This window comes from Notothenia coriiceps, unplaced genomic scaffold (assembly GCF_000735185.1).
Source record: "Notothenia coriiceps isolate Sejong01 unplaced genomic scaffold, NC01 NC01_scaffold00002826, whole genome shotgun sequence".
NCBI lineage: Eukaryota > Metazoa > Chordata > Actinopteri > Perciformes > Nototheniidae > Notothenia > Notothenia coriiceps.
The window spans coordinates 77,088-101,662 of NW_011335527.1; the positions used below are offsets into that span (position 1 = coordinate 77,088).

Sequence of the window (24,575 nt, forward strand, 5' to 3'; positions counted from 1 at the left end):
CGTCCTTCACTTCATGAAATGGCTGCAGCATCAGGAGGCAGCCTCTGAGAAGTGCAGCACCAGAGGATGCTACGTTTCACACACACACATCGAACGGCCCGATTATTCCCCCTATTACTCGTTGTATGAAGGAAATGTCCGGTCACAAAGGCGCATGATGTGTGTGTGTATGTGCTCTGCTCAGCTCCGGTGTGTGTGTGTGTGTGTGTGTGTGTGTGTGTGTGTGTGTGTGTGTGTGTGTGTGTGTGTGTGTGTGTGTTCGGTGTGTTTGTGTGTGTCCAACAACGGCATTTGTTTTCAAATTACCATGAACAGTAATTTACACACATCTGGCCAACTCCATAGGTATGTGGGTGTTCCCAAAAGAAGTTAGTTTAATCTTAATCTCGATGTAGTGCTAAATGCTGTCGGAGTGCACCGGAACGAACGCCCCGGTATGACGTTATTATGATTGGCAAACAAGCCCAGGGGTCTCACTGACATTTCAGTTATATCAATATGTGTACAGTGGTCCTAATTTGTTTTAATTGTATCCTGGTTTTAAACATTGTCAATATGTTTTGGATGCATATTGTTCTATTATTTGTTCAGGCTGTTACATACAATTAGCCACTGTTGCCACCTATATTAGGCTATATTATATTATATATTATATTAATATTTGTAAAGCGGTCCTAATTTTTTGTTTTAATTGTATCCTGGTTTTAAACGTTATTAATATGTTTTGGATGCATATTGGCATTTCTTCAGGCTGTTAAATACAATTAGCCTCTGTTGCCACCTGCTGGTGAGTAAATATTAAAATCAGCTAAAATTGACAACCGGTCCGCACATTTTTTTGAATGTATCTGCCGGTCCTTGGCACAATAAAGGTTGGGAACCCCTGGCCTAGATCACACGACTCATAGGAGAATGTACATAGTGGCCATAATCACAAGATGATTCAAGACACATGTAACCCAAAGAGCTGTCAGAGGCCTCATGACAACTCTCTGACATCTGACATGCTGTGTACTGACATACCAGCAGACAGCAAGTTGCTAAGTATGCGCTACAAGGTAACGTGTGCATGAGACGACATTCAACAGGTCACACACCTCCTGAATATGAATCAGAGAGAAGGTTTGTGTGCTAGGGTCAATTTCTTCATACCGTTCACAAGTACGATCACCCATGAATTGGACTTTGCTGTTCAAATAAACCTTGCCTCTGCATCCTGCAAACAACCACAACAAGAAAAATGGGGTGACATGTCACTATAACCTCGACTAAAAACGCAAGAATCTGGACTTGTTTTCTAAGGGTAAGGCATAACTCTGCGTGAGAGCGTTTCATCCTGAGGTCCAGCAAAGAAGCTATGAAGTTCAAATACAAAAGACAAAGCAAAGCATGTATGCATTTATTCATACGCAGGTCTAGAACCACCAGACTCAGGGACCGTTTCATCCCACAGGCCATAAGAGTGTTAAACACCTGAACTTTTGAAAGAACATCCATAACATTCATCTGTTTGCAACTTATATCAATATTCCAATGACTTGTATATAGACTATTCTGCACTATTTCTATTATATTATATTTTATTTACTTGCACTATTATCTGTTATATTGTGTTGCACTGTTGGAGGAGCCTGTGACCTAAGAATGTCATAATTACAGTGTAGCTATGCACACATGACAATAAAAGCCTTGAAATCGTGAATCTTTCAATCTTGAGCGCGCGTTAAAGAATTTTAGCAAAGTAAATGCATGTAGCTGTGTGACCGACAAATGTGTCTTCAACATTTGGAGATGTTTGCCAATCTGTGTGTGAAATATCCAGTGGAGAGGGTCTAGCATGGGGCCGGACTGTAAACCTGTCTGATTATTCTGACGGCCCGAGCAGGTGCGGCCCACCAAGCAACTGCCAAACTGAATGTCACGCACACACACACACACACTCTATAAAAACAAAAGTGTGGAGAAATGACGCCCGGCCGGTGTTGGAACAACACTGCACCCAAACACACCAAGCCGATATATCAGCTGTACACACACACCACCATACAGCCATAATCTGGAGGTTGGAATGCTAATACCCCCATGAGGTTACATGAGACGGCTCAGAGCAGCAAGAGGGGGGCTGGGTTGGGAAACTGCTCTCAGGTCTCATTGGAGAAAATTAAACTAGACAATAGTCACGCTATGTTACGTATTAGCACCAAAGATTGTGTCCGCTATTTTTCATTTGGCAAAAAGTGACAATGAAGGAGTTTACCAATATTAAAGAAACTGTCAGCCAAACTTAACATAACTTATTAAGCAGAAATATGATTATTTTAAGAAGTTTGTAAGTAAAATTATTTCGATTTTTTTTCTGACTGGGATTCAAAGTGATATTTTCAACCGACTGTTCAATTTGTGTAACCTATGTTTGATGGTTATCAAATGTAATATGCTGTTTACTTTAACAACAACATTTGAAAAGAGAAAATAAACAATGACAATAACAGAAAGCTTATTAATCAGCTAAATTAGCATTTTAGCTGTAGGGCAAATGCATTTCAATCTCCTGTTACTATTACACTATTCAGAGCCAGAAAATTAAAGTTTTAGGAATATTTTTATATTTAAGTGATTAGAAACATCTGAGACTGCCAAGGCACACNTCACAGCTAGAGTGGAGGACAGCTTGAAATTCGCCTTCATATTTTTCAAAGCCTTTTTACTTTCTTTTCTCTTCTTAATACACATTCATTCAATACTACTTACATTTAATATCTAAATCCTTCAGCCTACTTTCAGCTACAGAAACCATTTAACTAATACATTATTCAGCTATTTCCGGACATTGAGGTTATAAATGTTATTGTTTATACCTTTTAAAACATTTTCTTTTAAATATTAAGCTTATTCACTATTTTTCCTACTCCTCCAGTTTAACATTTCACTTTCAAGTTTTCAACAAAGTCATTGCAATGCATTTGAGCTGTAACAATTTTGATTCAAATCATTTCACTTTTCTGCATTTCTCCGCTAAGTTCAGCAACACACTTGTTTTTTGTAGCTAAAAGCAGCTACCGAGACCATTCAACTAATAACATATTCAGCTTTTTCTGCATTTTCAGCTAAATTCAGCAGCAAATGTACACAGTTTACAGCATTCGCACGCATTTTCAGCAGGTAATGCATTTAGCTAGCTAGTGTGCTAAATACAACCCACTCTTTAAAGTTTTAGAACTGTTTAGCTATACCTATGTTGAATTAAAGCTTCTTAACTTGTCTGTAATCTTTTATCCTCAAAGCCAAGGTGCTAGACTGGCAGCACCAAATTATTGCAGTATTTACATCACTTCCTCATACAATGCCCAAATTCAAACCTGTCCGGAAACAACTCTTCCCCAAATGATATAAAAGGCATCCTCAATTATTTGAAAAAGAAAATGAAAAACTAAAAATCTTACTAAGGGAAATTAAAGAAAGCTGCATCCTCACATAGTTTGTCAAAAAATATATTGTTTTTCTTGTAAATAAAACATGATATTCCTGCTTCTGTTCAAGTTGTTTATGAACATTACAGTACATTCCAAATATATATGTATGTATAAATGTCGTAATTGTAAAACGCTTTGGCAATACTGTATTTCATTATAGTCATTCCAATAAAGATAATTGAATTGAAATACTGAAGCAACTGTTCACTTACTGTCACTAGGGGCTGCTGCAGTGACTCTGAAACAAAACAGTGTTAAAAAGAAAAGTCAAGTTTTATTAAGTTCAGAAAAACAGACCTGTTTTTAGCTTTTTGTGGATGCTTTGTGTTTTTTGTAATGGTTTATTTGGCTTAAAAAGTACAATAATTTTCTCAAACTATAAGAATAATGTATACTTACGTTTTACAAAAAAATCAAAATCCACACATCTGGAAATACACGGTTGTCATTGGACAGACTCTAGGATGTAGTGGAGTAGAAGTATACTTGATTATATTTATTTACGTAGTTACATTTAACCACTGTTTACAGCTTTAATGAATTGTGGTTAGGAGCCTGTTATCGCTATCAATGTTGAATCAACTGTCTTAACTATTACAAAGGTCATTGCCCTAAGTTGATTTTGTATTATATGTGAATTCATCTGAAAATATACATTCCTTTCTTTATTAAATAGACCTGATTTGATCAATACTGTTCCTTTAATATCTGCACTTGCACAGATGTATACAGTAGCCTACATTGTGCGACAACCTTAATGTTATCCCTGTTTATAATCCCTTCTCTGTGTTAGCCACCCTGCTGTCTCTAGCTCTTGCCAACATGCCTCAGAGCAAAGCATTGGGATGTTAGTGAAAAGAAAGCTTGTCTATATAGGGATCAATAAAGTATCACATCAAAGAAAGTGCTAATCAGACTTCTTACTCTCCTTTTAGAAAAAGATGGCACATAGAGACATTTAAACAGCGTCTGAGGACGGATGCCGTCCAAGCCTCAGAGAGCATGCTGGGAGGTTTTTACAAGGTTCAGCTCAAGTATTGTCTTTGCCAACGCTTTGATCGAGCAAATGGAGCTCAGTGTGACAGTCTGGCAGGGTAATTGGGCTGATATTGCTAGTACACAAATGTACATGTGTGAAAACACACGCATAGCTGCGCACATACACGGTGACTAGTGCTGATGTTTGTCTTGCTTTCTTGTGTCTTTTTCCCGAGAATAATGTGCATTATGCAGAGAGGGAGTTGCATATTTCGAAACTATTTTGCAGGAAAACACAAATATAATTTCCCCCTGTTGATATGTCAAGTGCATCGAACAAACCCTGTAATTGGCCCCTAGGGAATTGATCACAAACACACATTTCATGCAAAGAGTTTATTTATGAATCAGACTGCAGTATCATACAACAGTAGCACAATCATATGACTATGGATTATGCTCATATTTATAGATACAAAGATAAAGGCATGTCTTAAAATGAAAGAAAATGAATGAGTTCTCTTCTGATTTACTCTAAAAATAGCTTTTAAATACTTGGCATAGTTTTGTAAATTAAATTATGAAACATAATGTTTGCCCACTGTATTTACTATTGGAGTACCAAATGCAAATATACTTTGTGAAAAACATTTTTTTTCCTCCTTTCTCTTGCATTTCATGCAAGGAAGAAAAAAAGATGTCAGTGAGTACAAAAAGCACTTAAATCTCATATGAAAATAGAAAATATTACAAGTGTGCATAATTACTTCATGTTGCACATAACCTGCAGTACAAAAAGTCAAATGACACTGTGTTCAAGTGTACCTGACATGCCAATTATTTGGGGGGGCGTATGTACTGAAATAGGTATTTAAATGTCATTAGGGGCAGTTTACACACAAGACCGGGGCAAAGCCTTTCAGTCTTCAAAATGAATTGAAAATGAGATGTGGGCGTGTCAGCTTGTCCTCCCTGTGATGCTGACTTTAAGCCTCTCTTGAAACACTGAATCTTATCCTGTACTTTTTTTAAATTATGCTTTTTGAGTTATTTGAAGATCACAGTTTTGATTCAATGTTCCCTTCAGACTAACGCCATGAAGAGCAGAAACTATCCTCAATGCTACCGTACCTCTCCCACCAGAGGGATGGCAGAACAGCAAGTTGTGTGTAAAAACCTAAGGTATGAAACAGTGCTTAGTAGGTTAATATTTGGCATTGCCTGGAGTATAATGTAATGCACACATAATAAGGCGACATGATTATTCCAAATTTACAAGAAATGTTTGAAATACTAAGACAAAGTTCTGAGTTGATAAAATGCTACAACTGTAAAATGCTACATAACAATTGAGTGGTACTCGGTGAGTGATTAAACAGTGATGGTTTACTACAAATCTGTTGATACGTTACACCAATGCAGCACTGCTGTTGTAGGAAAAACCACATAACTGCAAACTTTTATCATTAATAATATTTTTTCAAATCATTGTTTAAGTTTTACATTTTTATTTTAAATTCATTTGAAAAACCCTGTATTTAGAAAAAAAAACGATTTTCATACTTTTGCAAATGTATGGTTTTAGCCAAAAATAGCATACTGCATTGTATCCTTTTAGTGCAATAAGTGTTAGGGACGGCAGAACATTTTACACAACATGAACACGCTGTAGAATAAACGTAATAAAGGAGGAAGTTGAGAGGAGGGAAAGAAGGAAGGGAGGGAGGAAAATAAAAAAAATCCCAATTTTATTTCTAAACTTGTTTTTGAAGAACCAACAACAGAACGATACATGATTTGGATTGGTAGACATACAAAGACAAAGATAAGACACAAGTCATGTCTGACCACCAACAGAGGAGTTACAGCTGATATGGATTGATGAATTAAATATCACAAGGAGCGTCCGACATTGACTCTGTTAGCGTATGAAAAAGCACTATCAAATAAGAAATCATGGCACATTCAAAAAGTTTCCATCACGTCAACACCGTCAATGATGAACCCTATCGCTCACTGGAACCGAATCGTGTGATCAAGGCCCACCACAGGGCCATCCCTTCTCATATCACTTAGATTTTAAAGCACTAGAAAAGTATGTATACTCTCAGTATAATACTATACAGACATATGATACCTTGATCTTGATATATGTGTTGAGAAATAAAATGTCATGGTTAAATACAAAATATCTCTTAAAATATTTAAAATATACTTTATTTTGTACATTATGCAAACTGATTAACAATTCGATGATAAAAAAAATAACTTTTCCATGAAATGTTGTCTCTTTGCGATACAGATGTATGAACATAGATATATATCATGAAACCCCCTGTTATACCCTGACACGACTCCATATCCCTGTAATATGATTTCAAATGACACACATCAAAACTCCTGACAATGGGTCCTACAGGTAGCTCCACTACACCACTGAGCTGTTTGTACAACAATATTGCTCTACCTATCTTTTTTTTTTTCTTCTATTTCCCTATATCCATCTTTAAAGTTGATCAAATTCACCAACCAACACTTAAACTCAATCTGTGCCTTTATTGCTTCCTGAAATTACCTGGAAAAGGGAGCTATTCATGGGATTGATCAGAGGACTACCGCACATCTAAAGAAGGCAACTCTCCCCCTCCAGCTTAAAACCAATTCAATGTATAATAGGTCACTGGTCTATCATCTCATGTGGTGTAGAGTCACTCTTCATTGAAGAGCTTTATGGGTTACGGTTGCAGTGTGTACAAAAGCAATGAGACAGGGCACAATGTCGTCACATTTTAAGAAAAGAAAGGCTGACTGATCTCGTCTAAAATCAAAACAGTTCTTGAGCCAGAGACAGTGATGTCCAGTTCTAAAACAGCTGTCGCCTCACCACGACAATCAGATACGCAGTTTATTTTGGTGTAGTTTAAATGCAACAGAAAAGGTTGGGACAATAACCCTTCTATGTCTACGTTAGATTAAACATAAACGCTTACATTCATATCCTTAATAGCTCTCCCGTAAACAAACAAGATTCGTTCAGTATGCAAAAAAATGTCTCAACTGTATTCACTATGGACATTTTATAAGTTCTAGTATGCACGACAGAATTGCATAATGTCTGCCAATGAGAAAAGCATAGGGAGAAGAGAATAGAAAGGACAAGCCGCTACAAGAAGACTAACTAGTAGAAACCCTATAAGAGGATGGGTTTGGGGATGGAGGACAGATGGGGTAGTGGGAAGTCAGTTTGGGAAAGGCTGGGTAGGGATTCGTAGTGGAAGTTGCCCCACAAGTTAAAGGGGCACCTCCCTTTGGCAGTGGAACAGCACTCTTAGTAGTCAACGCAGCGCCGAGGGTGAGGGTGTACACAATGCTCTTGTCGGACAAGAAGGCCATTTCAGTGTCAAGATGAGATGAAGGCATTCTAGTAGGCAGCCAGGTCACAGTGTTGGAGCTAAAAACCTCAGATCAAGATGATGGACGCAGTCTTTCTACTCTGTCTCCGCTCGGCTGGGATCATGGGGTTCTGGGACATAAAGAAGAACAATATTTATTCACAAACACTATATTTTTATCCAAACCTAATTTTGTATTTTATTTCATATCAGCTGTAAGATTAGAAAAGTGCAAATAATTCCCCTTTTGACATAACAGGGATGATATTCGTTTTCAAGTATCCTTTACATTTTTCTGTTTATTTCAGTTCCATACATTTCAATGTATAATGGATTCACATTCACTGGTTGCGACTTGCACCATCTTTGGGCAATGACACCATCTTGTGGAGATGTCTTTAACAGCAAAGCTGCGTAATGCTGTTTTAATTTCAAGAGAGAAAGAGGGACATTTTATTATGTACCTTCATCTGTATGTAATAGTCAAATGTTTGTATTCGTCAAATGTTCTTTTTGACCTTTGTCAAGCAGCTTTGTCTTGGCTGTTTGTCTGTTGCTTTTTTTGCAGATTGAGAACAAAAAAACACATTCATGTTTGTTCAAAGACTTATTTGGCTATTAAAGCTAATTCTGATTCTAATAAACATTCAGATTTTCAACGCAATCAATTTGTTTTACCAACACATTATTTGAAATGTAAGTGGATGTATTTCATTCCCTTATGGTTAAGTCATGCAGTCAGCCTGAAGCATGCATAATACATCTCTGCATAGGGGCAGTGAAACAAACACATATTTTAATTGCATTGGTATTTTCTTTTCTCTTTTTGAATTGTCTACTGGGTTTGTATGGATACAAAACCACATGGGAAATTATTTTTATTTTATGTAAACCTTGTACATTTCTGAAGTTTTCAAGACCTCTTAACTCGACTGATTCATTCTCACAAGTTCCCCAAAGTAAAATGTCCTCCAATGTATTCATCTTACCTGAGAGAGATGACTCCTGCTCATCTTGCAACACTGTCTCCTCAGAGACCTGCGGTGAATGGGTGACCTCTTGATCTTGATCGTTCTCCTCGTCTCTCTGAGGACCAGGCTGGGGCTCCTCCTCTGGTTCGTCCTTGCCCTCCCCTTCTGCCTCCCCCTCCCCAGAGTCAGTACTCCTGATGCTGAGCCGCCGCATACGATACATGACGTCCACCTCCCTCATCCAACCCATGCGCTCGACTGCCACGCGACCTGGAGAAACAGCCAGCTTGGTCTGCAACGCCTCCATTCGCTGGGCGGGGCCCTTGCTCCTCCGCTCCCCCTCCAAGCTAAGAGACAGCCTGCGGTCTAGGTTTGGAGGAACTGAAAGTGGCAGTCTATCTGGCGGAAACTCCGGTAACCCGGGGTGATCTCGCCCCAAATGAGTCCGTAAAACAAGTCTATGCTCTGGACCAGCAAATGGCTTCTTTTCTTGCTCCTGCTTGTTATCAGGCATTGCACTGTCTTGTCCCTCACTTTCACTTTTCACTTCTTCCGTCTGTTTGTCTGCGCTACCCTCAGGTGTTTCTCCTGTATTGGCTTCCTTCTCTGCTAATTCTACTTCCTTAGTTACTGTTTCACTAACACTCTGTTCCGCTGTGACTTGGGGGTCTTGAGGCACATCAGTAGCTGATGTTGTGGATGTGCTCTCCTCTGTAGCTCCGTTTGCTGGTTTTCTCTCAACAGGATTATCTGCACACAAATCCTCCTGGTTTTCTGCTTTTTCACCCCCTCCTACATTTTCCTCTGTCATTGAATTCTGATCCCTTGTTCCAGCACATAGGTCAGACCCTGACTGATTTAAACTTGAATCATTTGGCTCTTCTGTTTTAACACCCTCTAATGCAGCGCGGTGTGGTGGACTGCCATTTTGATTGGTCGAGCTGTCCGAGCTGTTCTCCTCGTGAAGGGGAGGCAATGGGCCCAGTCTCATTTGATTCTCAAGTTCTCTTTTACAAATAGGGCACTCCTCCTCTGATTCACCTCTAAGATCTTGAAGAGTCTCTGCATCATTAGATTTAAAATTGCCTGCGGACGCTTTATTGCCATCCGCCGGGTCTCTAGAGGGACGCAAAGTCTGGCATATGTCCTCATAATCCGGAGGACTAGTGAGCGTAGAGGCATCCTGCATGGGCTGTCTATCTGCCCATGGCATCTCAGCTGCTGCCGTGTTTGTCATTGGACTGAAGTCACAAAGTGGTGTCTCAATAGGCTCATCTGGCAGCTCTAGTTTTACTGTCCTGCCATCGTTGCTCCGTCTGCGCGAAAGATGTGTAATAACCCTGTATTCTCTGAAGCCTGTCTCCCGGGGTGGGACGGGGAGCTCCTCCCGAAGCTGCTTGCTGAAGGTTACTGACTTTGTAGCAGGCCTGGAGAAGGCGCTCTTGACTTCCCTGTATTCTGGGTCAACAGACCAGCTTACTGCACTGCGCCTAAGGCTGCTGGGCTTGTTGAGAGGTTCTGATGTCAACCGGATTTTGATACGCTCAGGAATTTGAACAGAACCATCTGGGACTTTATTGCTGGCAGTGCCTAGCTCCAAGATGTCTTTGTAGGCCTCGTTGAGGTCCTCTATGCACTTATCAACGCTGGGCTGTTTGCTGCTCTGCTGCTGCTGTTGATCCTGGACTTCTTTTTTGATGGTCTCCAGCTCTTTGACAGCATCCCATGGACGCTGGACGATGGGTTTCAACAGGAATGGTTCGAATGCTTCCTGCCCACTGTTTTCTGCTGGTTTGGGCTCCTCCACGTTTCCTGAGGGTGGTACTGCTGGCTGCTGAGCTGTGCTCTTGTTCAGCTGGTTGGAGAAGGTGGCGGTCAGGGAGAAGGCGCTGTTGCTCGACAGTTTCAGGCTCTTTACTCCCTTAATAGGAAAAGTGAACGCAGTGCCCACTGCACTGCTGCTATCAGTAGGGACTTCAGAGTCTGGAGCGACAGGGTCTTTTTGTGCTTCGTTGTTTTCAGGGGCAGGTTTTTCGGCCTCTGGGCTAGTTTGTGTCTCCTGGTCTCGATACTGGTTTGCAGGCCAGGTTCCCGACAGTTTCATCTCCTTGTAATGGTTTATCTTAGGGGGTCTACAGGGTACTCTTCTAAACATTTTGCTGCTCGCTCTACTGCTTGTTTTGCTGCTACCTATGCTACCAGTTAGTGCTTGCAGCTCAGCTTCAGCTGAAGATGTGCTTTGGAGACTTTGGTTAGTTAAATGGCCAGTTTTGTTGTCACTAGGACTGTCCGCTGGATCTGGTGACTTTTCATTGTTGTTATTCTGATCACGGATTGTCCCAGTAAGCTGCGGAGTAACGGGTACAGACACTAAACAAAAAATGGTCTCACTTAGTCTCTTTTTAAGATTCTTGGATTTGTCTTTTTCTGGTGGCTCAGGTTGTTCCACCTTCTTCACTTCTGTCACAGTTTCAGAGACAACCTGTTCAGCTGGCTTGCAAGGGGGAGGTGGTGGTTTACCCAAAATAGATGAAGGAAAAAACTGACTACGGTTTTGTTCAGGTCCTACACTGTCACTTTTTTTGTTTAATCCCCTGTTGCACCATCGATTACTGCTGTCGTTGTCATTGGGAGCTGTTTTGCGGCTTTCGGTATTGGGAGCTGACCCCTGTTGGGGAGGAAAGGCACTTTCATGTGTAGATTGTCCTATAATCTTAGCGGAAGGAACCTCTTTGTTGATGTTACGGATCTTGTCTGAGTCTGTGAGAGAACTTCCGCTAGGCCCTCCTGAGATTTGATTCTGTCTTGGGTCTTCAGTGGGTAATTGACTGGCATGACTTAGTTGTTCTTCAGGTCCAGAATATAGCTGTTTACGAAAGGTCGCAGCACGATCTCTGTAATGTTCAAGCCATGAACCTGCCTGTCTGTAAAACCACCTTCCAGGATCTGAGTTGGGCATCTGCAGAGCTTCTGCTCTCCATCTAAGGTTTGCCATTTCATTGCGGTTCATTGAATGTGACCTTGGGGGTGGGCCTCTTCTATAAGATGGGGGTGGGATGTAGCCAGGGGGCTCCATTCCAGTGATGGCAGAGTGTTGTGCGTAATAGTCTTGTCTCAGATCCCCACTTCTTGGATAGTAGATAGGCCTCTCTTTTTGTTTGGCACCCTGTTCTATAGCAAGCATTTCTGCGCTACCCCTATTCTGCTGGTGAGTCTCATATGACGGAGGCTTTAAAGGCCTGCTGAACCTGGGCTTTGGTAAAAGTGCAACATGGCTGCTTGGCCCAGCATTCCTACCCCACCGGTCCCTGACAACAGCACCACTATAGATATACCTACTATAGGGCCCAGAGAAGACAGTGCTGCTTATCCTCTGTCTATCAGGGAGGCTAGGCCTGGATGGAATGAGCTCTCTGCTGGCAATTCTATCAGGTGACAACACTCTTGGGAGAGACTGAGACTTTGCCTTTGCTCTGGGGTGAAAAAAGCCCTCGGGTGTCCTCAGGCGGTAATGGTCATGAGCCCACCTGTCCCCGTCCCCCTCTGACAGCTGCCTTCCCAGGCCCACAGCAGGCCTCCACTCCTCTGTACCGAGGCTCTGGCACTTCCTCTCCCCGGTCACTCTCAGCTGACCAGGGGCTGCGTCCAGGTCCCTCAGCCAGGAAATCTCCTCCCATAGCTGCTGCGCCTGCCTCTCGGCTCTGTGTTCTTCTGCTGCTACCAGGGCCTGTGGCCTCCAAGCACCAGCAGAGGCCCTCAGCTCCCTGCCATCAGCATAGTCCAGGAGGATGCTGAAGTCCTGGCCTCGCCTCCGCCAGTAGGAAACATCCCTCTCTTCATGGCTCAGCGGCTCTGAATAAGTCAAACTGGGAACATCGTAGAACCTATAAAGACAGAAAAGTACAGTGTGAATAAGACATACAAAATATCACAGACTCTGAATCTAGGATAACATTAGGAAACAGTGAACCTTTTTATGGCTGTTACAAGATAAACGATATCTAATACAGAGACAAACAAAGAAAACTATCTTACACATAATATTTGTTATAGGATTGACAGTTTGGTAGTTTAAAAGAAACCACAGAAATGCACTATGTGCAATGAGCAATATTTTCAAAAGCAACATGAATCTAAATTACTTTTATCCCCGCTTTAAGGTAAAATCATAAAACAACCCCACCGTTTTGAGATTGGATAATGGTGTCAAGTCACAATGATGTGTTTTGGTTCTGCCAGTATTGGCTTTTCAACGCAACTTAATCAACGAGAGCCAGCACATATGAGACAGAAGTGCTTAAGTCAGCTGCTCCCAAGTCCCTTGAAGAAACCATGGAATTGTGATGCTCCTGCAATATGGTCTGCATATTAAATTGTGCTGACCTTTTCTCTGGAGCTGGACATCTGGACAGCGACTTTGGCTTTTAAAAAGAATCTAACAAAACATCCCATTACCTAAACTGACACCATAGCAACCTCGATTCCTCCTATTACCAATACATATTACTCAAACTGTACCCTTTAAGGAAATACAGTATGACCAACCAATAATCAATAAACCTTCAAGCAGTATGCTTCACTATGTCACATTAAAACATAGAGGAAAGAAATCACAAGATGAGGGCCTTTTTCATTCTAAGGTGAATATATGATATCCTAAACACTAACCTAATGCCGTCTGAATTTAACATAAAATGGCAAGTTTGTAACGGTTCAAATCAGCGGTTCCACTGTAGTGTGATAAAGCAATGCTGCCTGGAGATCATTTTAGTCGTGGTTCCAAATTTACCTCTGAGGTGCAGGATATTGCTGTAATGCACTTTGCATTGCCAAAACCATTATCTTAGAAATAGCATACTAAATCATAACATATTGAGTCTAAAAAACAGTACTTTTCTTCTTAAAAAAAAAAAAGGGTAATTCTGTTAAATGATGCTGTAGTTCTCGTTTTGGAATTTTCTCGAACCGTTATTGTCTTGCTGTGGTGGAACAGCACTGCAGAGTGAAGTAGAAGAATATATATATCCATCCGTCCATATATCCACTTCTGTAGGTTAACTGTCATATCAAAGCAGGTTTGAAGTCACCCGGATGACAGTCAGTTATAATGGAACAAAGGGGGTTTGAAATCCCTGTTGATTTAAATAAATCAAAAATGGTGTTTCCCCGAGCTATTTGATTCATATTTATGATACAGCCACAATATCCATGATTTGCAGGAAATATAACCATTAAATATACCAAAATATAAGTTTCTTAAATATACAGTACTAAATAATATAATAGTTCTGAAAAGGAATAACAATCCACTTTAAGAGCCTCATCTCACATCTGCATTGCACTGTGATAGTCACTGTACTCATTCATTTAAGCAGCAGAGTCAATGGATCATCCTCAGCAGCATATGCTACTGTATGGCTGAGGGGAGCCGCGCTGTGCACACTTGCCCAGCAACATGCTTACATCACAGAGCACGTGCTGGGCGTGATTCAGTGTGCCAGTGTTTACAGTGGAGTGATTACGCGCCTGTCTTGAGGCATGTTCAGTCCACCTCAGTTTGCTCACTGTCTGGTGCTGCTGTTTACATCTGCCTGCCTGCTGTAGAGATGATACCAGCGGATGGGTGTTCTCCACAGAGACGCAAGCCACCTCTGTGTGCCGGCATGTAAACAACTTAAACGAGCGCAAAGGCACCTTTCATAATTCCTCATATCCCGGCATTAAGAGATGTCAGTGGTGCTGCTGCAGCCACAGTGTTCTGCAGCTCTGGAAGGAGGGGAAAGGGAAGAGGAGGGGGAAAAAAAACCTGCGCAGTGCAGACTCAGTTTTGCATGCAATACCAAAGGGCCCCAGTGAGAAGGAGGGGAGGGGGAGAAAAGGTAAGGTAAAGGGTGTGGGGGATCGAAAAAGGGAGGAAAGGAAAAAAAAAAGCACTCACCCACTATCTGTGGCGAGAGAATCACCCAAGGGCTGAGCGTCACCTAGGATACCAATTCCAAGTTCCTTTCTCCTCAGGATCCTTTCCCCGCTCTCGATGTCCGTGGCGGGGTAGCCCTTCACCAGCGCCTGCCTGCTGCCATAGATACCCGTGATAGATGGCCCCCGCTCCGCCTCGTACCCGTTCAGCGTCCCCCGGCCAGCCCGGTTGTCCACGAGTTCACGCTGGCAATCAGCAGGGCGCTTGTCATAAGGCGTGGCAGACGGAGGGCCGCTCTTGGGCAATTTATATCCGTGCGAAATGAGGAGGTCCTCCACACTGTACATGGTGGTGTCTCTCTCTCACTTCTGGGCAGGAGGGCAAAGGTGGGTGTGTTGCCTTATGCGCAGTGCTGCTGGTGGGAGCTGGAGCACGGTTGCTCGGCAGAGGCCATCACTAAGGGGAGGACAGGGGAGGGAAGAGGTAACATGTGAACAGATTATTTCAGCACGCGCCTAAATGCAGGATGTGCCATTTTCAACACGCTGGCAGATGTCTGAAATACAGATGTTTGTGATACCTTTCCAGATGTGCACATGTGTGTCAGCATGTGTTAAGTTGAGAGCTCAGTTAGTTAGTACAACATGGGATAAACAAAACAGACTTTTGTTAGCTCTGAAAGGTAAAATTTAAACTGCAGATGTTTTTATTTTTACCATGTAGTCGTTGCTCTCCTATAACATGGACAGTTCTTTTTGATATCCGGCTACACCCTTCCTTCCTCCCATAGACATCTTTCCAAATTGTCTAAAGCCATTGTGTAATGTAAGAATTGCTAAATTGAGACTTCCCGTCCATTAAACCTCTCTCTACATAATGATTTATCTACGCTTTTGTCTGGGATACATTTCGAAGCAGGTAGGTGGAACATTCTTCATCAGTCAATACAATCACAGGTATTGTTCTCCAGACACGCAGAGCAGCAGTTGGACAGCTGCACTAATCTTTGCATGTAGACAATCTTCTTACAGACACAAATACATGTGCATGGTAACAGGAACTACCAAGTAAACCTTTCACATTAAGTAAAGAGAAGAGATTAAAGACCTCTCCGTGTTTGTGTCAGAGACGTTTAGGGTGATCTCCTCCGGTATTTTGCGTCATATATTTGCCATAACTTAATACAGCGGCAAACATTCTGTAAGCCCAGAGGGGGAAATTGAACATCCAATATAAATGACTGCACATAATGTATACTGCCCCCTTGTCTCTGTGCAGCGTGACACTGTACGTGGTGTGAGCTCCTTAGTCGCCTGTAATTCTTCTGTCCAAAAGCCATCATGAAAAGATATGGTACATTTATTACATGTAATTAAAGGGATTCAGCTGACTCGTCAAATCCAGTCCAACTTGCAGGGTTGACAAAAAACTAAAGTGATCACAATATTAAGGAGAAAAAGGACTTAAAATAAAGTTAAGTGGATGCTTTTGTTAAAGAAATAGGAAAAACTAATTTGTGTAAGATCAATCTTATTAAGACTGTTACTATTCCATTTTATATTGTGACACAATCCTAACTTCTAGAAATGTATATTCACCATTGTATTGAAGTTATTGAAAATGTTATATCTCTGTACAAGTACCTTGTGAAGGGGTACATCATATTATATTGATCTACTAATCTTATGTTTGACTTAGTTAACCAAACCCAGCCATAACAAAAGTCCACCACACCGTGCGAAGACGAACAAAAGAGGTTCAACAATTAAGATACAAATTAATCTTTGGGGATTTTAGCACTTCCCTCAGACTGTCTTCACAGTTTTTAAGATCTAAATAATGCAGATTACATTAAAAATAATTGCCTTATCTGTGTTTTTTAGCACTGCAAGTATCATTTAATTAATGTAATGATTAATCTGCCAATTATTATTAGTTTACTGATTCATTGTTTGGTTTGTGAAGGGTCAGAAAGAAGTGAAAAATGCTCTAAATATTTCCAAAAGCCCAAGTTATTTTGATCACGTTGCTTGTTTTGACATTCAGTTTACCCTCACAGAATACACAGGCAGCACATTTCTAATTCAAAGGTAGAAATACAGCATTTTGCAAAATTACTTAAACAATGAATCTAACATCAAAATAGTTGATGCATCAACTTATTGTGTAATTGACTATTTATTGCAGCTCTTACTTTAATGCAACAAGTAGTTTAGAGTCAATAAGGAAGTTGTTTTTTGGCTGCATGAAGTTTTTTTTTGTTATTTAGTCTTTTCTCCTAAATTCCTCTGCTGTGAGCACTTGTTTGTGTGAGCATGTGATTGTGTGTGAGCATGTGATTGTGTGTGAGCATGTGAATGCAGGAGCAGCCCTGTCTGATATTAATTAGTGGCTTTAACAGTGTGTCCTGCCTGGAGATGACAGTGGATGGCTTATAAAACAGTAACACGGTGATCAAAGGCTTTGCACACATTAGCATTCTGGCGAATCGTGTTTGGACTTGAAAAGTGACTCGCTGTTCATTTTCCATTATGAAGGTGTCACTGTTGAATCAAAGACGTGACCGTTAAAGTAGAACTACAAACATGTGCTCACTATAAGATGCCAACACTGTTCACAGCAAACAGCTTTATTTATTTTCCTGCCTGAAACTACATCTCTGTTATCTTCAAATCACAGATTACAGTGTAAATCAGGGCTGGAGGTCATGAGGGAGAAGTAATTAATATCTAATACGAAAGATATCAAACACTGAAAACGTTTTATGGTACACAATTCTCTCGAGGAGTCCCAGGGGAAAGCACCTGTTGTGCAAATGCACTGGTTTTTGTAATTTTAGCTTAATAAATAAACGTATATGAGACTTGCTTTTGTCCCTTTTAGTGTTTTTATTTGACCCTAAGCTATTAAAAAGCATTATCTTTTATTTTATGTAATTGTAAATAAGTTATCCTTTGATAATGCAATATATTGAAATTATATTGATTTTTGAAATATAATTTCAATTTTTTTTGAAGTTTTGTTTTTGCTGGAATCAACAAATCCAAATGTCTACTAAATCTTTACAACATATTATTAATAGTATTAAACAGTAGCCAGACTAGCGCTGCATCTATCAATTCATTGTATTATCGATGTATTGGCCAATTATTTTCACAAGATTTATAATTTAGTATAACAACATGCATTTATTTTTTAAGTAGTGAAAATGCCCAGTGATCAAAATTATATCCTTACACTGCCTGTTTTGTTGCTTTATTGCAAAACTGAAGCATTTTTCATTTAATATAATATCAGAAAAAGACAAGCAGACAAGGCGTACTATACGAGAAGCAAGAACCAACACATATTTGACTTTTTGGCTTTAAAATATGTTTAAAATTGAAAGTCGGATTCTCTGGTTACATAGTCAAATGTTCCAAAAATCGAAGAAAAATGTCAATAAAGTCTTTATTTTTTTTTTTTCAATAATGAAAAGGACAGTATAAAAAGGACGAATTCACTCAGCTGATTTGGAAATATCCCCACCTTTTTCTCTTGACCTCAAGTTGACCTTAACATTTCTCACTCCCATAACTTTATCCAATGTGCAGTGAAGAGTTGCCTCCGGCCTGTGAGCTGATCTCATACTGTATGATTCACTGTAACACTTCACATGTAGCCTCAAGATAATTAATATACTATCCAGATGTAAAAGACTCAGCAAAAAAAATCTCCATCCTGACACCACACTGTGTGTAACCACATTTTCAAGGACAGCACATGTAAAGAAGGATTGACCAACTCATGAATGCCGTTCATTGGCCTAAGCAAAGATCACATTAAAAATCAGCATGTTGGAAGCAGGGCGTCTGATGTTTAAGTCCTCCAACTATTTCTGGCTCTTCAAGTGGAGTGAATGCAGCAAAAATCAACTCAAGGGCTTCTTGAATTAGCCAAATCCAAAAAGCAGTCATAACCCTTAAAGAAGGAGTCGTATTGGAAAAGTAACTTCCTTTATCTGTTTTATCAGAGCGAACCAGAGCGAACCAGACACGCAGTGGCCCTTTTTGACAAGGTCACAGCTTCAAATGATTGCAGTGGAAATATAGCACATGAGCCTTTTTTTGCATAGCAACAACAAAAGTAGCATTAATAATTGCAACACAACCAGATTTCCACATGCACATTATTATATATAGAGGGATATGATGGTTGTGTGTGTGTTTGGAGAAGTAACAATAAGGTCAGCTGTTGTAAAAAGTTTCTGTGAGGTAATTCATTAGTGGACATTTACTGCTGTTGGAGTGTGTGTGTTAGATACATTTTTATGTGAGGAGCTAACTTTCCCGTGCTGGCCTTAAAACTTCCACTTGGAGCTTAGATTTATTTAAACTTTGAACTTTACATTTTGAACTGAGGAGGGAGGCTCCCCAGTGTGCAGCCAGGCCTTGCAGACTGCATGCACAGGTAGTGGCCACTGTAACACATCAGCACTAGCAGCAGCACCACCCTAACTGCCGAAGGGAGTGCACCTACATCTTACCTAGTGACAGGGATAACACAGCACAGACCAGGCTTATCATTAAACTGCTTATTCAAACACATATAAATCTCCAGTTCCGCAAATTAAAAACACTTTCCTGATTCTCCTCAAAAACATCCTCCTCAGAATCATTCCCCCCTGGAAGATAACTTGCTGTATGAATGAATAATGATTTGCAATAGATCCGTTAGTATCATAACACATAGCTATCAATAATACATGTGGAAATATCTATCCATGCATAGAGACAGTATGACCTACTATAGCCATCCTATAGCCTGCTGCAGTGTTAAATGGCACAGCCTACATCAAATTGACTGCTATGAAATTATTTGTGTGTGTGCAAATCAGCTCCCAATACCTGCTTCGCCCAGTACAGCAGCGCCTAGAAATAACCCTCCACCTGCACGCAGTGTAAGTTGAAAATATAGTCAGCGGTCGTGTTTTGACGAAAAGCCGCTTTGGCCAAATCATCACCTCGTTGCAAGATGTTCCCCAAGAAATGCACGCAGCGCAGCGGCGGCGCGGATATGTCGAAGGGCGAACATTTTGAGGTGTGTGCAAGTTGACGCGCGGTTAACGAGGAGGCTTTTGCAGATGCATCTTCACTGTTTACCTAGACCCTGCACTACAGTGGAGGCTACGTGAGCCTACAAAAAAAAAAAAGCACACAGCAACCCCTCCCTATAATTAAGACAGTGCAGGCTGAGCGGGGAAAACAGCATGCAGAAATATGGCATAACATTGCAAAACGGAAAAGGGCGTAGCGGCGGAGAGACGCATACCTGGTGAGATGCTTGGCGCGGCCGTCGCAGTTCCCCTGCGCCCAGCTTTAGCTGCTGAGACTGAGCACTGCACACAGCCTGAGCCGAGCATGCCGATTGGTAGGCAGAGACGCGCTGGTTGCTGGCTGCCTGATGGGCTCTCCTCACTACAGCTGAGGTGGGGTGGGCTCCTCACATGCAGAGAGAGGGATGTCAGAATGGTCTCTTCCAAACTGTTTCCCCTAACTTTGCTTTTTTTTCATAGCAACAGTCATTTTTTTCCCCTCTTCAGTCTTGCATATTGACTTGAATGATTACGAGCGACATATGGACCAGTTATTTCTATGTATTGTATCTCAACATCTGGAACACATGTTGGGTACGTTTAAACCTGAGGAACACGCCTTATGTGTTTCTACAAGAAGAGGCAATCACTGCTTGTGCTCATGTTTCCCAACTAAAAATCCTCCATGTCCCAGTCACAGATTTCAGAATTAACGCCCATGCGTCTCTTCCCCATCCTGTTAAGTTTGAGATGTGCAGTATGTGAGCAGCACCGCGCCCTTGGTGATGTTGATGACTCGTCACTGTGTGTGTCCCCCCTCCCATCCAATGCCAAGACAGCTTGGCTAATTGAATGTGCTGGGCTCAGGCCTTCCTGTGCCAACTGTGACATGCTGCACTCTGAGGGATCCCTCAATTTTGTGGAGTGACGGGGCAACGCACACGTCCCAAAGATCTACTCACTGATGACGAGGTGCTAAAGCCTGACCTCAGGGGTCCTGCAGACCCCATGTTAGCCTTCCACTTTTACTGTTATTAGGGAAGGGCTTTAATTGACATAAACACATGTGGGAGCTGCCCTTCGGATGTCCAGTGTCTCCTGGTTACTGAGCAGTTCATCAAGTTGGTCCCCATCATGGATTATTGAATGATTTAGGACACTTCCATGCTCCGCCAATAGGAAATGATAATGCTTTTGTCCTGTTTGACAAAGCACATTAAATATGTTGAGTGTTCCCAAGTAGCCAAAATGCCTTGACCTATCAGAGTGGTGCAGTGATGATGTGTTTTGTAGGACAATCTATAAGTTACCAACGCAAGGGTTACCTCTGAAAAAGCTATGTGATTATTCCATTGGATTTTGGTTTATTGCAGAAAATAAGATCTTTGGCAAACACTTTTTTATGATACTCACACACTTTGTTCCAAAGATTTATCTCCACATATTAACACCACTTTTATGATTTGTTAAATGGAGGGTCAGAAGTAAAACGCTAAAGTTATAGTCTTTGAACAAACTAAATCAGTCACATGCTTTCATATTACTACCTAATGTTTGATATGAAGAAGTAGTAGCAGTCTCATTTAGAAACTTGTTAGCAACCGCAGTTTTTAGGACACATAGAAGCGTTAGACATTCACCTGTGGGGTATTTACTCACGTGTTTTATGACGTATAACAAAACGTGAAAGTCTCTAAAGCTTGTGTAAACCACAGACCTTATTTCAGACCTTTAACCAAAAACACATTCAAAAACGATTGACTTTGAGACGATGGAACCACATGTGGTTTAATGACATCTCATGTGTGGGTTTTGGGACTCATTCCTGAACCACTGCATACAGCCTGATCGTAAGCCTCTGGATTGTCACACTGATATATCTCTTGGCTAACACTGGCCCAAAGCTGCAAACTGCGGTTAATTTAAATTTCTGATTTGTCCAAGTCAATGTTTAAATAACCTTTATCATGTGTTGCAAGCCATGATCATGTGTTTCATCTTTTGGTTAAAGGAGGTGTGTGGCGCAGTGGATAGAGCCTTGGTGTTGGGATCAGGGGAGCACAGGTTCAAACCCCACTGCAGTCAGTATGTTGTTGTGTCCCTGGGCAAGACACTTCAACCCAAATTGCTCCTGTGGGGTCTTGAGTGTGTAAGTCACTTTGGATAAAAGGGTCTAACAAGTGACATGTAATTTAAAGAGACTTTTGTGCACATGTCTGTTTGCAGCGTGTGATTGAGCATAGGATCTTGTAACATGAGATTGTAAAAGGTCCGAAGGTATGGTGCTGTGTAAACTAAAAAGAAGTGTATATTACCTCGGAGATTCTGTTATTCTTTAGACACTTATACTGTTGGCGGACATGACGCAAGTATTCTGGCTCTCATACTACCTGGGTACAACAATATAATAATTCCTTCAATCAGCAGTGTGTCTGTGTTTCTATTTTGTTATATCTTGTTATGTCTTGAGTGTCTAAGGTTTCGGATCCACGACATCCACATCTTGTCTACGGTACACAGCTGAATGTGGAAACCATACATGGGCCGGGAGCCGCCTCACGTCTGTGCCAAGTCGGCTGACACTGGCTGGCTGGCTGGCTGTACTTGGAAGGCATTTCACACCATTATCACACATCCAACTTAACAGCGTACATCCAATCAACGACGCTATCTTTCTTGTGGTTCACACATGATTACAGTTGCTTGTCTCTGCTCGAGAGGCAGGCAGGACAGGCGTGAATTTCAGCTTTAAAAGATGAACTCCTTATCTGCCTCTTTGCCCTCTATACCCTTACAATCTTGTGTCACAAAGACCAAATGTATAACCCAGAAAACATTCATTTATTACTTTTCTTTCTTTTACACCTGTGTAATGTTTACATGCTGTTTCAAAAAATATATATACTGTGATTTACTGCAGGATTCTGTATCTTTTCCAAAGGAGCATGTGCTAATTATATTTTACAGCTGTTAAGTAATACACATGTATAAAAGACATTTCACATTTTATCCAAATGATTAAAGCTCAAACTATAGAACATAAAGATATCCTAGTGACAGTCCACAGGAGGCCAACTAGTCCCTCTCAAAGTACCACTCATCAATCTGTACTTGGTCTGATGCGGGACTTGAACCAGCAACCCTCCAGTTCCAAAGCAAAGTGTTGAGACTACTGCTGCCCAAAACTACACAGAAAATACCTGTGGTTGAGAGGTTATAACAAACACAGTTGAGCTGTATATGCTGTGTGATATGTCTACACAGTCATATCACACAATTTAACACAGTTTAACTACACTCTGTCTAAGGGATACCTGCTGAACACAGAGCTCTGTATCAGCTCTTCTCCTGCATCCTGCCATACTGTCAAGCAACTGCCAGCCATCTCTATGGCAACATATGCTATTTGGTGGTAGCTTGTGTACCTTATAGTACTTAAAGGGACAGCTCACCCTAAAATACACGTTTTTTTCTCCCCTCTTTCTTGTAGTGATATTTATTTAGATGCCTTCTCTGCCTCGACATGAATGGATTCGGGCTTGAGATGAACTGAGAAAAGCTCTGTGGTTTATATCTGCCTGCTGAGGTGAGGGGATGGAGAATCGTGGCGTTTGGCAGACGAAAGATTTTTCCTTTTTTCATGGTCCGTAGTGTAGCCTGCTGCATGCGACAGTGGGTGGTCTAACGCCTTTATACGCTCTGCTCTACTTCACATGGCAGAGTGACTTTTACTGAGTGCAGACATCTAATTTATCGCTCTGAAAGTATTCGACTAAAGGGCTCATAGACTCGTCAAAGAGAAAGCCACAAGACATCTGTGGGAGTTAATAGGAATACTGTAGTATCAGATGGTGAACTTTGACTAAAGTCTGTACTTATGTTGGCACCATTTTAAAAATATGGTTTAAGATTTCGTCAACCAAGGACTTTTTAAAGAGCCCCATAAATTGACACTTTTGCTTTAATTGTACTTATTCTTAGAGCATCTGTTACCCGGAGGTGGATATCTCACTTTAGATTGAACTCATTGCACATACAGGAGGTGTTACAGGAGGTGTTTCCATCAGTGCTTCAGAAGGAACGGAAAATATGTCTTGTGTGAAACTTGAGGAAGGCTGGTGGCCATGTTATAGAGTTATAATGAAGCCCTTTGGTTTAAGGAGTAGGGAAACAGTCATGAATGTGGACAATTGGATGCAGCAGGAAAAGTAATTTAAGGATTTAAATCGATCGTTGCTAGCACATGAGGTTATTTCTAACTAAATGTGAAAACGATTCTCAACATCCATTTTGATATTGCAGTTCTAGGGTTTTGGGTCATTATATTACTAACATGTTTTTATTTGATTGTCTAAGAACATTCAACCTTCCATATTTATTTATTTATTATCAGTCACTAACTTTGTTCATTGCTTTGAGCTGGACCAACCTGTGTTTACTCCCAATTTGTCAAAGTGGAACTTGGTCAGTGGCCCTACATGTCGAACTATGACACTCGAAGTACTGTAGCGTTAGTTTTAGTCATACAGTGCTGCCTCTAATGGTCATTGTTATTATAACAGGAGTAAAAAGGAAGTCAGGTGACGTTGTATCAACAGAAGTCTGTGTAGGGAGGAGGTTGGGATGAATTAGTCATCAAAGAAAGACCCAATTTGGGAAATGTAACTACGTCGTATTGTACTTAACTTAAGCCAAATACATTGTTTTTTTTATTACTTTACGCAACGTACTTAAGTTACGTAACAAGTTTACTTATTTTAACTCAAACCA

The 24,575-nt window shown here is 40.9% G+C and overlaps 2 protein-coding genes across 2 annotated transcripts in view; both read right to left on the reverse strand.

Annotated features, from left to right (window-relative positions):
• The window catches only part of LOC104940917 (supervillin-like), a 29,815-nt gene extending 21,944 nt beyond the window's left edge, over positions 1-7,871 (reverse strand). The window contains exon 1 of the mRNA XM_010765930.1: positions 7,754-7,871. Within this exon, the coding sequence (XP_010764232.1) occupies positions 7,754-7,871 (118 nt within the window). The remainder of the gene's footprint in view (positions 1-7,753) is intronic.
• jcadb (junctional cadherin 5 associated b) lies at positions 4,868-15,078 on the reverse strand. Its single transcript, XM_010765931.1, has 3 exons — positions 14,753-15,078; positions 8,833-12,698; positions 4,868-7,974 (listed from the first exon to the last, which is right to left on the reverse strand). The coding sequence occupies exons 1-3, from the start codon at positions 15,076-15,078 to the stop codon at positions 7,940-7,942; spliced, it is 4,227 nt and encodes a 1,408-aa protein (XP_010764233.1). The 3' UTR covers positions 4,868-7,939.
• Between the last annotated feature and the right edge of the window lie 9,497 nt (positions 15,079-24,575).